Source organism: Lactuca sativa, chromosome 5 (genome assembly GCF_002870075.4).
Source record: "Lactuca sativa cultivar Salinas chromosome 5, Lsat_Salinas_v11, whole genome shotgun sequence".
Classification (NCBI taxonomy): Eukaryota; Viridiplantae; Streptophyta; class Magnoliopsida; order Asterales; family Asteraceae; genus Lactuca; species Lactuca sativa.
Window position 1 is genome coordinate 105,124,420 of NC_056627.2, and position 16,733 is coordinate 105,141,152.

At 35.6% G+C, this 16,733-nt stretch overlaps 1 protein-coding gene across 1 annotated transcript; it reads right to left on the minus strand.

Moving 5' to 3' along the window:
- Positions 1-9,084: 9,084 nt before the first annotated feature.
- LOC111915160 (uncharacterized) lies at positions 9,085-9,666 on the minus strand. The gene has a single exon (XM_023910837.1). It carries the CDS (start codon positions 9,664-9,666, stop codon positions 9,085-9,087), a length of 582 nt encoding a protein of 193 aa, XP_023766605.1.
- Between the last annotated feature and the right edge of the window lie 7,067 nt (positions 9,667-16,733).

Consider the following 16,733-nt stretch of genomic DNA (forward strand, 5'->3'; position numbering starts at 1 on the left):
CTACTTGTATTCCCCCCTAAAAGAATTTAAAAAGGTAAATTGTTAGGGTATGAAGTCACCTTATGTGAGTGATTCGTTTGAATGTTCGATATATGATGATTGTTTCCACAAGATAGATTTCGAGGCAAACAAGTCCTAAAATGCATTTCACGTAATATATATGTATACAATTAGTGAATAGAATCATAAGAATCATAAGAAATTGTACTAATTTTTGAAGTTTTACTTACAAATAAGAGTGTTAGAAGCAATTTCGGAAGGCTGCTTTGAGTTTACCACCAACCCTTGAGTTTATGGCCCAAGAAGATCTTGGTGTTCTTAGTGAAACCAAGAAGATTCAAGGGTTTACGGCCCAAAATATGACGATGGGAAGATGGTTGGTTGCAGAAATGAAGAACACTTGGTGTTGTTGGCAAGATCCTATGAAGATTCAAAGGATGTTGGTTGATTGTTGAGAGGAAATGAGGGTTTACGGTTGGTGTCTTTTGAGAGAAAAATTGTATTTTCGGCTGGAAATGATAGAAGTGATGTGTTGTTTTTGGTTCCCCCATATGTATAGGACCGAAATCGTGATGGGACACATGCATTGGTTCTCGTACCGAAGGGATAATACTGAAATTTGCGGTCTAAGGGAGTTTTCGGCTGCGAACCGTTTGTGGTCCGAAGTCTTAGGCTATGCGAGGGTTCTCGGATTTAGCAATTCACTACCATTTTAAGCAACACTTCTAATTAGAGGTTTTAAACAAATATAGAATTTAGATCTTACTTAATAAGGTAGATCAAAATAAGAAGGTTGACTTTAGTTTGACTTTTATAGTAATGAAAACAACGGGTTGTCACAGAACACCTCATCCTAGATTTTCAACAAACTTCTTCATCCAATCATATTAATTTGTGTCTTCTGATGTGGCAATATTTTCTCATTTCGTAGTAGTCTGTGCAATTATGTTTTTCTTGGAGCTAATTCCAACAAAAATCTTTGTTCTTTCATAATGAAGTCATAACCTAATAATAATTCATAATTATCTTCTATTTTGAAGTCAACATCTTGTGTAACACTTTACATAAATATCTTCTAAACTGATTATTTTGAAAATTCTCTAGTTCTTCATAAGTACTTTAAGAATTTCCTTTATAGTCATCCAATTACCTTTGCATGTATCCTATTGGTATATTATGATATGTTCATAACATCATCATATTGTTGGAAATGGTGTCCAGGGTCATTAATTGTTTGGAAAATATTTCTAATAATTTCAGGGTCCTTTTTGGTTGGCCTTATTTCCTAATTTGCATAAAGAAAAGGAGATGGATAATCTAACTTATTAAGGAATTAATAAATTAATAGAAATTAATGTATTAATTAACGATTTAATTAATTAAGGAGGTTGAGTATTAAGTAATCTAATGAATTAGTTGGAATATGATAGGTTTATTTCAAATAAGGATAAGCCTTAGAGTTTGTATCCTTGTGGAATACTCCTTGCTTAATTTTAAATAGACTGTTGGGGTAAACTCTAGAACTAGTTATTCTTTCTCACAAAATCATCCAACCTCTCTCTCCCTCTCCCTCTCTCTCTCTCTCTCTCTCTCTTTCTCTCTTCTTTGATGAAAATCATAACCTCTCTCCAATGGTTTGGTAATTTTCAAACAAACCTTAACTTGGGTTAAAGTCTTTTTTCTTTTGATCCTTCATATTTGTAACAAGCTGGCATGTACGAGGTCAAAAACTAGCAATTCGGAGGTTGGTAATTCGTTACTTTTGTTTTTTTAAAGTATGTTGTTATAAATAGTAAAAAATAGATTCTAGAATGCATGTCCATTTAAGGTATACCTTTTGATTTTTCCTATACCTTTAGATAGTGTAGTTTTTGTCATATAAATCCCTAAAAGTGGCATCAGAGCCTAATTTTTTTTAGTTATGAGAACAAAACATTGTAAAAATCAAAAAACAAAAGAGACTTGCTAATTCGTGACATGAAATATATTTATGCCCAAGAGTCATTATTGAATGATATTTGCTAATGGCATATGATCTTATAGGGTCACACCTTATAGCAAGTTACTACTATTGACTATTTCTTATTGTAATTTGATTATTTTTAAATATGATTAAAACTTTTATTTAAAAGGAAAAATATTATTTTATGAAAATAATATCTTGCCATCACATTGAGAATTATTGTTTCTAAGAAATAATAACAAAGAGAGGAAAACAAGTAAATATCATATGGTATGATTATTAATGTTATGTAGAATTTTTTAGTAACTTAGAGTAACCATTTAGTTACATTCTGTAACATTTGCATTTTAGGTATTTTTCCTTTTTGCTCTTAACATTAAAACTCTTGCATTTTGGTCCCTATCCGAGTACGCTGGGCGTACGCTAGGAGTACGTTGGGCGTACTGGTTCGATAACTTGGTCGCGGAGGTAACCTACGTATGGTAGGCGTATGTAGAGTATGCAGGGCGTATGACAATCACTGACAAGCCCTAATTTTTATGGTTTGTGCCCTATTTAAACACCTTAAGTTGCTCTTGGACCTTTTTATAATCAACCTCCACCTCTCCAAGCCTTGAGAACGAAACCCTAATTGCCATTTGAAGATTTTGAGCTTGGAAGTGATCTTTTAGAATGTTTTTGGTGATCCTAAGGAAGAGGAGCACTTGGAGGTTGCATTGGTGTGGTTAGAGCTTGTGGATCCAAAATCATCACCAACTTGGAATGCTTTTAGAGGTATAAAGCTCTTAACTTGAGGGTTCATTATGTTAGATCTATTTAGGGCTTGTTTTTGTGCATTTTATGGTCCCTTAAGTCATGCTTGAGAGTATGAGCTGCTCCGGAAGCTAAGGATGGTAGATCCTAGCATTTTTGAGGTTCTTTATGCATGAAACCGCAATCTTGATGTGTTATATTGGACCATGCATGAGTTAGGGTTCTTATTATGGGTTTTATTGGTCAAAATCAGGTATTGGGTCCCATTAAGACATGCAAAGGAGTAAAGTTTCCAACTTTACATGTTAAGACATCATTTAGGATCAAATCTAAGAAGTGGACTTAATGGCTTAACCAATTAAGCACATATTGGTGAGTTGGGCTTGATGTGGAGTACGTTGCGCATAATGGCCAAAGGTGGCATATGCAGGGCATAAGCCTGAGTACGCCGGATGTACTCAACATCTATTGACTTTCGTTGAATTTTATGATTTGGACCATGCTTGGACAATTAGGGTTTTAGGCTTTGTTGGGCCACCACTCTTTCTAAATTTGGGCCATTGTTAGGCTTTGCGACTTCTTGGATTTGGGCCTATAATGGGATTTGGGTTTCGTTTAGGGATTTTGACCATATTGGACTTTTGGTTCCTTTGGGTTAGGCCTCGATTATTGGAACAAGTGAGGAAGGAGATAAAATGGTCTTTTACCTCAGTGTTGGACAAATGAACTAGATTCCCAGTTATGGTTTATGGCCTAATTATTGATTGGGGTTTTATTTGATTGATTAGTGCAGGGATTTTCTGGTTCAGCAGCCTAATCATTTGTTTGAGTGACAACAAACTGAGGTGAGTATGCTCACTATGCTGTAGGACACTAGGATATCTTATGTGCTTGTAGTCTTTGTGACTCCTGTTGTATGTGTTATATGCTTGTGTTCCCATTTGCTATATATGTGTCAGGTGAAGTAGACCTGATACAACCTTGTGCTGACATATGAGTTGAAATAGACTCAGGGGTGAAATAGACCCAGGGGTGACATAGACCCGGTACGGCCTTGGGCCGAAACATAAGTTGAAATAGACTCGGGGTGAAATAGATCCAGCATAGCCTTGTGCTGACATATATGTATTCGATGCGGTATTTTAGGGAACTCACTAAGCTTTATGTTTATGGTTTTCAGTTTATGTTTCAGGTACTTCCGGATCAAAAGGGAAGAGCTCGGGATGATCACACCATACACACACACACACACCATGATTTCCTCCTTACTTGAATCTGATGTATTTTGGGATGTTTGGTTGACATAATCTTTTTTCCTTTATGTTTTTATAAATATGTTTGATTGATGAATTTATTATAATGAAAATGAAAATTTTGGTCTTAAATTTCGGGACGTTACAAATTGGTATCAGAGCCTTGGTTTGAGGGATTCATGCATACACTCGGGTGTGTATGAACTCAAATTGAGGATTTGGTATATTTTTCATAAAAAATGTTTTACAAAAAGGGTTTTTCTAATAAAAGAAAGGGGTATGGTGCATGCAATCGACCAAGCTTAAGTAAGTTTTCCCAAAATACCCATACATGTTTTATGTTATGTTCTGAATTGTGAATCTATGAATCGCATGATGGATTAGGGCTAAGGATCTGCTCATGATTGCATGATAGAATGCTAGGAGAGATTCCTTTATATGCCTGTTGTATGAGCTTGTAGACTTGTATGCTAGTATTGATCAGTCAGTGATATGATGGCTTGTTAGGTTATGCTTGATTCCGATTACTCGATGCTCGAATGCTGCTTACTTTCTGCTTTTTAGGAGTTCCCGTGAACATCAGCTAACTAGTAAGCGAGTATGTTAAGTTACATATTATTAAGACTTGATCATTTTAGAAGGTTGGGTTTTAACTCTATTGAGAAGGTTAGGGGAACGATTAATTATCCAGATAGTGGCTCGTTTCCCCTCCCATTGGTACAACCTATCAATTGTACTCAAGAACTTTAAATATCCAAGAAAATAAGTATGACTCTTAATTTCCATCATTGCCAATCACACACATCCGTTATGCTCACGACTGTAAAACACCCACCCATTCCCGCTAAACATGTCGTCAAAAAAAAAATACATACAGTAGATAACAAATCCAAAATAACATATGCATGCAACCGTATTTATCATCAAACATATTGTCAAGAAAATAAATAAAAACCGCATAATAAACTAATGATAAATATTTTTGTGCGAACAATCATAGAACACGAAAAACTCACATGTCTTGTTCGGTATGCTAATAATCATTCAATTACGTTAATTACAAAATTCGTAATAATTTTTTTATAAACATATATATATATATATATATATATATATATATATATATATATATATATATATATATATATATATATATATATTCTTTTTTGAATTCCCATATTAATAAGGTTTGACCCATAAAAATTATACTCAAAATCAAAACATTTAAACGTCTGAAATACAAAAAAAAAAATATAGTTTAAAGACGACGATGAAGACGACGACGACGACGACAATAATAATAATAATAATAATAATAATAATAATAATAATAATAATAATATCCAACATGTTTATAAAACCATTTTTCGATACTTCCGTTTCCATCTTAACGCATGAGATTTAAAATAAATTAATATTGTCAAGTTGTTAACAATTCAGGGACTATTTGTGAAAACATTCAAAATTAAGTAACATGGAAAGAATTATCAGCTCATTAAAACCAGAGATACTGTTCTTAAAATTTCATATTTCTAAAGTCTAAACGAGTAAAATAAAAATCAGGATACCCCAACAGGCCTCGAACAAAAGGCTAAGTGGAAATGTCTACAACTTTGCCAATTGGGCTACAAAAACATTTTGACTTATTTTTGTATATTAAATATTTTAAAAGAAACATATCCGAAAATCATCTCTTCTCCACCTGAAAAAATCACTATTTTCTGCATTTTTAAATACTTTGAAGCTTGAGAACTTATGTAAAATTAATTTATAAAACTACCATTAACCATCTCCACGCCTTACTAACATGTACCCATATTTTTCAGAAATCAAATCTATATGAATTCAAGCTCTTTACGAAAAATTTAAACACTTCAAAAATCTTTATCAATTGAACTACTAGTGGTCGAATGGAGATACTACATGGAAGCATAACGCATAATGTGACCATATAAACCTATCCTATCAACTCACTACTATAATGAGTTGAAAACGAACAATCATACCATAATTTGTTAGAAAACTCCAAAAATCTTCAAGACTTATAATCCCAATTTCGTCATTGATTCTCGACCTTTTCTTGCAGTTGCAGTGTGGTTTCATAGAGTTTTTCGAGCTTTATATAATGCCTAAGATACCTTTGGTTACAATCCATTCAAACGATCGAATTTCACAAATCATTATAGGTGACGGTTTTTAGGGTTTAATAGCCATAATTACTATCATTTTCTCTTAATTACCTAAATATTTATGCTAATAATTATTTACCTCTATACTTTTGTTATTGAGTGATCACATGACAAGCAAAGGATATATAATGTCATACATTATATAGTGAGAAAACTCACCTGAACCAAAGATCCAGAGAGGCGCAATAACACTATCACTCCTTGCTCTGATCCGAACCGCAGACCGACTAACACCAAACACATGACAAATCATCAGACAACAACCAAAATCCTTCAAGTTTGACCCAAGGTCAAGCTGGTCAAATTTAACGGCCAATGGTCAACAAAAGTCAACGGTCAACCAAGTCAACCACCACCACTACGTGGTGACCTCTTGTCAACGTCTTGGTAAGTCCTGACAAAATGGTTGCAAGGTTGAACCTCACCACGACGTGGAAAGCCCTTGGCTATGTCGTGGTTTCTAGAAAATTGCCATTTCCTTCATTAAGTGCTTACTTATTGCAGATCTAAGCCCATAACTTTATATCTAATCCTTTTTAATGACTTAATGGATAAAGTTTCCAATTTTATTCATTAGGACCTCACCTTAAAGCAATATCTACAATTCTAAGTGCATTATATGACCAAAACTTGTGCATGGGATCAAGAACACTCAAACTATGACCCTTCTCTCACTTAATCGAAAGTCCATGACCACAAGGGTGTTATAATGAGCTTTGGAGTTCCCCAAACTTCAAGATCATACATGAAGGGACAAAATTCAACCAATAATAACCATAACATGAATCTCAAAAGATTACGGTCACGGTGCAAGTCTTATATGACCAGAGATCAGAAACTTAAAGAAGACGATGGATCTACACTTAGTTATTTACTTCCGTACACCAAGAAGAAGTTCCTCCTATCATAAGCTTCACCAAATCAAGAAAACAACCTTAAGATCAAGGGCTCAGAGGCTGAAGAGGATGCCCTAATCTTGGGGTTACTGGCCTTAAATATGGGAAAAACCATAAAAGTAATGGGTTTGGGCTGCAACAACCACCCCGTCGTCGCATCCTTCTTGCCACGTCATGGTGTCCAACAATATATGCCTTCCATCTAATGCCATGCCATGTCACATCATTCCATGCACAACATCGTGGCATATGGTTTTCTCTAAAAAGCTTATCTTTGACCCCTATAAGTCTTCGACTGATTCATTCTTGAAAACGAGTGTTGCATCTTGGCTTTGACAACTGCTTCCAGAGTTATAATGTCCATTCTCTTCTATATCAATTGTTTTTTTAGTGACCATGTGAGTGCCTTATACTTAGAGTCTAACCTAGTTCAATAACAAAGAACCAAACATGTAGAAATTGATTTGCATTTTATGAGGGAACGTGTTGCAATTGGTTAGGTTTGTGCGTTACACATATCGTCGACTCATCAGTTTGCATATATTTTTAGAAAGATATATCTTATACATCTATTTCTGGACATCTGGAGCAGTTTGAACATCTGTGAGCTCTCTGCTCCAACTGAGGTGGTGTGTTGAACGTTGTTTATTTACTATAGTCTTATTTTGTTTATTCTATACATTGTATGGTACTTTGTGTAACTTGTGTGTCGATTTATATTGATGATAATGCAATATACATCCTAAGAAGTTTTTCATCATATAAAACACTAGTGAAACTTTAACATCATGCTTAATGTTAATGAATAATATAACACTACATTTGATTATAGACCGGTCACCAAGACTATATTTGATATGAAATATAGTATTGGGTTGGAGTAACTTTTTTTCAAATGCAAGGTTTGAGAAAACACAACTTCATATTTACTTTGTAAACATTATATAATATCTTTTCCATTTGAAACTTTTTGTTTCTTTGCACCAAATGTTGTATAACTCCTCAATAGAGTACAACATGTCATGCATAATAATGTTATGATCCAATGATCTGTAAATGTTGTTTTTAAAAGAATTAATTTCGATACCCAAAAAAGGTTATGAGGTAGCTAGTTGTCCGTTTACCCGCTATGTTTATATAAAACTTTCATAAATTTAACCATTGTCTTCGTATGGAATTTATAAACATAATATCATATCTTAGCTCAATATACTATATTGGTTCATTATTATATCGCTTGTATTATTCCAATAGTTATTCTTAAGGTCCAATTCCCTAAAATTTGATGTATAACTTCTCAAAGCATGCATTTTAAGACTTGTGTTCCTAAAGCAAAATGGATTCTGATTTAAGTACAGCATAAAACTATATTTTAGAGGATATTACATAACTTGGAGCATCCAGAAAGGTTTTTTGATGATGATTTTTTATTAAAAAAACCGCTACTTTAATATGAGTTCCACGTATGGCTAAGACTTGAATTTCGACCTTTTTGAAGTGCAGAAGAACTAGATGCCTAATCTCCGATTTTCAATCGGCTTCCTTGACAAAAAAATAACTAAAAAAATTCAAATACCTATTTAAGCACGTATTATTTCATAAATTTATTTTAGGAAATTGAGTTTCCACAATTTTATCTCTAAGATCATTTAAAGTAGTGACCAGAATCTTGATTTCACAAAATACTATTAGAAAAACAAACGTGTTGAACTATTTCTCGAGTGTCCGTTGTTTTAAACCGACTGTGGAAACAAGGTATTCGAAACTTAATCAAATATAATCTTGATGTTCAAAGAGTTGTGTTTCTAAACAATGATTCAAGTGAGATGTTTATCATGTGATTAAGATAATTGTTAATGCATTAATAAACAAATGATAAAAGCTAAAATCATATGATTCCAAAGGTGATTCGGGATATATCTATTATTAGTTGACTACAAAAAGTTGTCCGTGAACATTAAGCCGCCGGAATGAAAAAATCAAGAAAAAAACGCCTACTCCATTTACATTAAAACTAACAAGACATCCCTCTAGAAAGCATCCAAAGCAGCCCCAATGGCAAAAAGCTCACCATCTAGACATGTACTGTTACAGCAATCGCCATGACAGCATGCACATCTTTCGTCCCATTTGTTCCTCCTCTTCCTAATTTCTACCAAATCCTCTCCACAACCAAAAGGTGTTTCAATCTTCATGGCTATACGAACAGAAGGCGTTTTAACATCTTTTTTCTTTGATTTCATCATCACCCATCTCTCCATTTCCATGTTTGGCGACTCAAAAACATCCCTCCATGATACCTCAGTTTTTCCCAGCAGTTGCGACCCTCTAAACATGGAAGCTGTATTTCTCCTCCAGCGAAGCTCCAAGACAATTGTTCCATGAATGATCATGTCTGTGGATTGCTTCGTCCCTATGCAATCCAAGGAGAATGATTCGTTCGAAGAAAATTCTCCATATTGAGACACTTCTCCGCTATCCAAACGCACTCTTTTGTTGTTTCCAGCATCAAGATAGCATCTAACAAACAAGTAACCATTGGAGTTGGTAACTTGGATGTTTTTAGCTTTCATAATCATGAATTCACAGTGAAGAGATTTTAGTGCATCCATTTGTGTATGTTTTTAATGTGTTTGTGTTATTGAGTGTTTAAGAAAATTCGTCTGGTGTGTTTATATATATAGATGGGGGTAATCCTAAATTTAATATAAAATTCCATAAAATCAACCGACCTGCACTAGGCTTTGTTATTAAATGTATAGTGCCAACAAAGTATACCTCTTGGATCTTGATATCTTTTCCTTTATGTTTATTTAATTAAACTTTGAAAATAAAATGCAAGGTTTTTTTAAAAAAAGATAAAGGTATCTTCAATACACATATATACCTTCAATGCACATATCTTGGTGTTCAGTAATGTACCGTTGGGAATCTTTGACATGATAAGGGTCTTGTTCGGGTTTGTATATAAACGGATTTTGGTTAAGTTTTTCTAACTGGTCAACTTGTTTATCGTTTATGATAAGGGTCTTGTTCGGGTTTGTATATAATTTCACGGGTTGACTAGCAAACCCGTTTATTTTATTAGATTAAAAAAAAATATATATATATTTATTACATAGTTTAGAGAGTAAGAATTAACTAGTAAATATGTGATATTTAGATTTTTTCCTAGACCCACGAACCCGATTCTGACCCACAATCCCATATATGTAAACGGGTGACACAGTTGACCTATTTATGACTAATTCTGGTTAGGTTGAGCAAGACGGCAGAAATATTTATATGAGTCGTGCCTAGATTGAGCTTTTCTGACACGTAAACCCGCCGACCCACGACCAACAAGTAACGTCCCAAAAATTAAGAGTGAGATTTTTATTTTCAAAACAATAAGTCTTACAATTAAGTAGTTCCAAAACCAACCAAAGTGATTAAATCAATTAAACATTAGATTAATAAAACCATGATTAGCCAAAACTTCGGGGGATGTTGTGCAGTCACGTCGGACCCTTCTCTATCAAACTGAAAATACTTGAAACCATAACCACATACCATACATACAATTGGCCTCGTCCGACATCCATCGGCCCCGCCCAGTAACCCTAACATGTCATGGTCCCTGCCCAACACATTCATCAGGCCCTGCCCGGTACACATACAAACATATACAATACATGCAAGAGTTACACAGACATCTAGCATCCAATGAACATAATCAATGAGCCTCCATTGCTGTCTTTGACCCGCTAAACATCGTGAGAAGACTCACCTCAATCCGAAGATATCTGAATCGCACATGTGCAGCTGCTACAAGGCTCCTCACACTAAAAATATCTAGAATCACCCCTAATCAATAATTAGGAAATAACCCATAATCAAATGTCCAACCATATTCTATCATTCTAAGAGGTAAAATATTATTTTACCCTTCATTTACTTGACCCATCTAACCATGCCAAACTGAAAAGGACCCAAGGCCCAAAAATGGTTGTATGGTGAGTACGCCATGCGTACCACCCTATTATGCACTGCGTACTCGAGAATCACAGAAAAGGAAAAAAAGGGACCAAGAAGTTGTACACGTTGCGTACTCCGATTTACATAGGGCGTAATCACAGGGACCTCAAAAACTCATTTTAAGCACTTAATCCTTAATGATACAACGTCCAATACTCAGATCTAAGTCATGGGAAGGTCTTAACTGATAAAGTCGACAACTTTAAGCTTTTGCATGCCTTAATGAAGCCCATAGCCAAACCCTAGCTTCTTATTAGCACTTAATGATCAAAGACTAACCATCTAATACTCAAATTAGGTTCCTATTATCTCCATAATGAATAAAGTTTCCAACTTTATCCAATAGGATGTTTAGATGGACAAAGTTTCCAACTTTATCCATATCAAGCTCCCAAACATTCAAGATCTAATTTTTACGTACTAAAGTGACATTCTCCAAACTATTGAGATTGTGGTAGAGATTACTGCCATGTTCCATGAGAGGACTATGTCGATTACGCAGTACGCTGTAAATTGAGGAGATGAAGAATACAAGATACCATGATATGTTGAGAGATGATATCAAGGAGTTTGTGAGCTTTTTGGGGTTCAAGACCCTAAATGATATGATTGAGAAGGCCTGTGAGTGGGAGATTGAGCTGGAGCTTTAGACAAAGCGCAAGCCAGAGCAGGTGCAGATAGTAGTAGACCAGGATAAGAGGCCCAAGAATTCAGATTCACGCACCAGAGGCCAACAGGGTCGGATCCGTGATGGCAAGTGCGACAAGCTGCACAGTGGGGCATATTCATGATGTTTTAGTTGTGGTCAGCTAGGCCATATGAGTAGGGACATCCCCCTAGAGTGCTCTGATTTGTTTTCATTGCAATCAAATCGGTGATAAAAAGGATGATTGTATGGGATTAGCAGGAACGGCAGCGCCTGCACTATCCACCTTGAGGATTATTGTTGGTCGCTAGGGGAAGGCAGAGGGACTTGTGGTGAAGAGAAGGGCATTTCAGATGACCATCGATGAGACTCACACAACACCAAAGGTGGTTACTGGTACGTGACTTATTCATATCATTTGTTTCTTTCCTTATTTTTGCTCATGTTAAATATGATCTTGTATAGGGACCTTTTTAGTCAATGGTACGACTGCTCATGTGTTGTTTGATTCGGGTGCTACCCAATCCTTTGTATCTCTTGTGCTTAGCAAGAAGTTTTGTGATGCTCCCAGTACTCTAGATTACCTATTGGAGGTTGAGACTGTGTATGAACATTCTGTGAGTGCTTTGAGGGTTTACCATAGGTGTGTCCTGAATCCGTTCAGCGAGAGATACTTCATTGATTTGGTGTCGATTCCTATAACGCCCGTAGATCCGAGCTAGTCAATTTAGAGACGATAAGCATCAAAAGTTACTTTTTGATAAAAAAGATTATTTAGAATGAATTATCTTAACTAGGTTGTAGTGGTCATGACAAGGATTCCAGATATATAAAGAATGCGGAAATCCGAGTTATAACGAAGAAGTTATGACCTGTTGAAGTTTCGCGATAGAACCGGTACGACACTACGTAACGTAAATAGTGAATTTACGATAGAACGATATTTAGCCTTAGTTATCTAAACGAAAGTTATAGAATACATTAAACCGGGAGCGTGCATAAAAATAACGTCTAAATCTGACTTTGTATGAGGAAGTTATGATTTTTCGAAGTTTCGACTTAGCAATATATAGCCCAAAGTTCGAATATGAGATCGAGTGATTTCTAGCCGAAACAATGTAAACGAGAATCGAAGATCTCATCGATAGTAATGCAATCGAAAAAGACAGACAAAAACGGACGTCAGATGAAGGAGTTGTGAATTCCTAACGAGGTTTTCCTGTCCCGACCTACTAAAAATAACATAATAAAAGTTAAAGTCAAAATTAGCCGACGGAGTCTAAACGAGAGTTGTAGAGCATAATCTCACCTACGCATGCATATAAAGAACGTCGAAAACGTAGCTCCTATGCAAAAGATATGAATTTCTGAAGTTCGGAGCACGAACTTCAACCTCTGTGTCACAACTAGCACTTTTGGCTAGGAAATTCCGTCCTCAGGTAAGCAAGGAGTATTGTGAGATTTGTGCTAACACACCTAAGTGTTAAATATGAGTTCCTAAGGAGCCATAAAGTGTTAGAATACAAATCTTTCCAAGTATAGTGAATCTCTCCCAAATCTCTCCAAGTATAGTGAATCTCTCCCAAATCTCTCTAAGTATGTGAAATCTCTCCCAAATCTCTCTAAGTAAGCGAAATCTCTCCAAGAATAGTGAATCTCTCCCAAATCTCTCCAAGTATAGTGAATCTCTCCCAAATCTCTCTAAGTATGTGAAATCCCTCCCAAAGAATGGTGAATCTCTCCAAGAATAGTGAATCTCTCCCAAATCTCTCCAAGAATAGTGAATCTCTCCCAAATCTCTCTAAGTATGCGAAATCTCCAAGAATAGTGAATCTCTCCAAGAATAGTGAATCTCTCCAAGTATGTGAAAGCTCTCCCAAATCTCTCCACGTATCTCAAATCTCCCTAAATACCTTCCTTAGTCGAAAACAGCTCAAAACCGGAAGAGGAAACCCCAAAAGGACCGTCTTGGTCCGGCACCCTCTTGGTCCGGACTCCTCTTGGTCCGGAACCCTCTTAGTCTGGACACCCTTATAAGGAATCAGGAGGAATCACTTCGGAACCCATGTGCTTCAGACCCTCTTGCATGACTCCGGAAGGAGTAAGCTCTGGAAGGACCTCGCCTGAAGACCTACTTCGGAAGCTGCAACCGGTCTTCGCACCCTCGATCCGGACCAACCCAAAAACGTGCCTGACTCCGGAAGTGGACATTGACTTCGGAACTCGTACAGCACCTCCGGAACACACATGCTGGCCACTTCGGACCATCGCAGCCTTCATCCTTCCCTCCGGAATTTAACTAACAACTTCGGAAATTGCGCTAGAGTTCCGGAATTCACTATTTAGCCCCGAATTTTGGACTATTCCGGACCTTTTTACCATTTTAAGGTATTTTGAGGTCGAAATCCAACCAAACTCGTGTTTTTCTTAACTGAGACCCCTAAAACCATTATTTTATGCTAAAATTAATTATTTTAAGCATACTCTTCATAAAAATAAATGGTTAGGATTTAGGAAAACCTTATCCTAAATCAAGAAAAGGACAAAAGGATTGACTTCGTGACTTGACAAAATTCCTCATTTCCCATGCAAATCACAGTACTCCATGCTTTATCCACCAAATATCCATGCATGGACCACCAGATTCCCATGCATCAAAGATTCCTTTCCTTTTCTTATACTCCAAAGCAACGACAGTGAAGGGGTTAGACTTCACATATTCTCTCACATTTCTCATTTCCTCTCAAAACTCATCTCCAAGCAAGAACAATAACTTGTTGAAAACAAAATTCTCAATTTCTCCCTGGAGTTGTAAGGTAAATTCCTCCACCCATCTAATATTTTATAATATTTCAAGATGAATCCATATTATTTTAATCATAATATGTGATGATCACCCTTAGGAAAGCATCCCTCCCAAGGAAGTTCCTTATCTCAGCAAGAGTTTAAGCTTGAGATCTTCACTCCATAACTCCAGACAACTCCTCAACTAACTCAAGGTGAGCTTCATACCCCACCTTTTTCAACGTTTTAATGTTTTTGGGGGAGAGTACAAGTCAAATCTTGCCTAAATACTTGAATAATTGCTTATATACGTATGATTGTATGTGTGTGTGAAATATTATTAAATTAATATTGTAGTAATATACTCACGGACATAGGATTTCTCAATTTCATAAAGAACATGGGATACTTTGTGCAAAAGAACCTCCCAACTATTGAGTGTGTCCAACTTAACCCCTTTATCTATGCTTTCATGTCTAAAGATAAAAGTTATAAAAAGGAACCTTACTAAGTGGACACCATTTCTAGTGATTTTCGAAAAATAGAAACTTTGTGACTATTTTGCAAACTATCAGGGAGTATTTTATAAGTATCCAACATAAAAGTTTCCGTCAAGAAAATATACAAGTAGAGCCTTTATGACAGAAATATTTGCATGTCATAAGCTACTGTCATAAAACCTCCGAGAACACAAGTAATGTTCTATATGTCATAAAACAGAAAATGTGTGTCATAACCGACAGTTATAAATTTATATAAATTATAACTTGACACTTTTTCTCTTGACTAAAACGACTCATTTTTCAATAAACGAAAAGGAACGAACACGAGCACCCAGTTAACGAGCACAATCAACGATATGAAACGAGAACGATATTTCTATTCAATAAGGACGTGTTTCATTATTTATCTAACAAATAATGGATCTCTAACGATTGCTCAAAAGATTGTTAATATTCTACTCAGACAAATCTCAACAGTACCTAAATATAAAAATATTAGTGTACGTCTAAGTCCTATAAGGAGTTATAGCCAAAGTCTCCTGGAGGGAGAGCAAGAATTTGTGTATAGATCTATACGGGGTTGACACCCCGCACCTTCGCTGTTCGCTACAGCTAGACAGGCCAGTCTACGGTGACAAATGTCTTTTCCAAACCGAGGGCGCTTGAGAAACGCCAAAACTGGCACTCCGTCATGATTAGTATGGTTATAACGACTCACTAGAATATGTTATATTAACTAGAAATTTATATAAGGAAAACCTCATAAATAAAATTTGGCACGTTGTGTTGACTGCCCTATACGTGATAGGTGATGGTCTGCATTTGTTGTGTTGACTGTTCTTTCTTTTCACCGTATAAAATGTCCATAATTGCCATGATTCTTTCTCCTAACGAGCATAGAGTCGAAATACTGCTATTTTACAAAGTAAAAAGCGTAGGACTCTATGGAAAACGATTTTCTACGATTTCAATAACGATAAACTAGAACATACGAATATTTTATAGCGGGAAATCTAGGATTTTCTAGAGAAAACGATTTTCTACGATTTCGATAATGATAAACCCGAACTTACGAATATTTTATAGCAGAAAATATAGGATTTTCTGGAGAAAACGATTTTCTACGATTTCAATAACGATAAACCCGAACTTACGAATATCTTATAGCAGAAAATATAGGATTTTTTGGAGAAAACAATTTTCTACGATCTCGATAACGATAAACCAGAACTTACGATTATTTTGTAGCAGAAAATATAGGATTTTCTGGGAAAAACGATTCTTTTACAATTTCGATAACGATAAACTAGAACGCACACACTCAATTTTACTCGATAAGAGGAACATGATTTTCAACCATATTTCCTTTTTGAAAATAGGGGATTTTTCTTGAGACGGTTGATTGTTACTATTCAAAAGAACTATTCCTGGACACAACTCGCTTTTACAAATCACACTATTTTTCAAAATCACTCCTTATAAGGATGAACAAAAGTAACGACATGCAAACATATATCCATGATTTTCAAGGCAAGACTTCAAAAGATTTCATAGAAAATATCTGATTTTCTGAAAGTACAACGAGAACGATTCTAAACAAGTGTAAACGATTTTATACAAAAATGCTTATGAACTCACCAACTTTTTAGTTGACGCTTTTCAAAACGACTTGTATTCTCAGGGATCTAGTAAGCAGGTAACAAGGGACGTTGATGCAAGACCATTTAGC

Bases quoted from the DNA above. Each gene is read 5' to 3' on its own strand.
- LOC111915160 (XM_023910837.1), bottom strand. From the start codon at position 9,666: ATGGATGCACTAAAATCTCTTCACTGTGAATTCATGATTATGAAAGCT.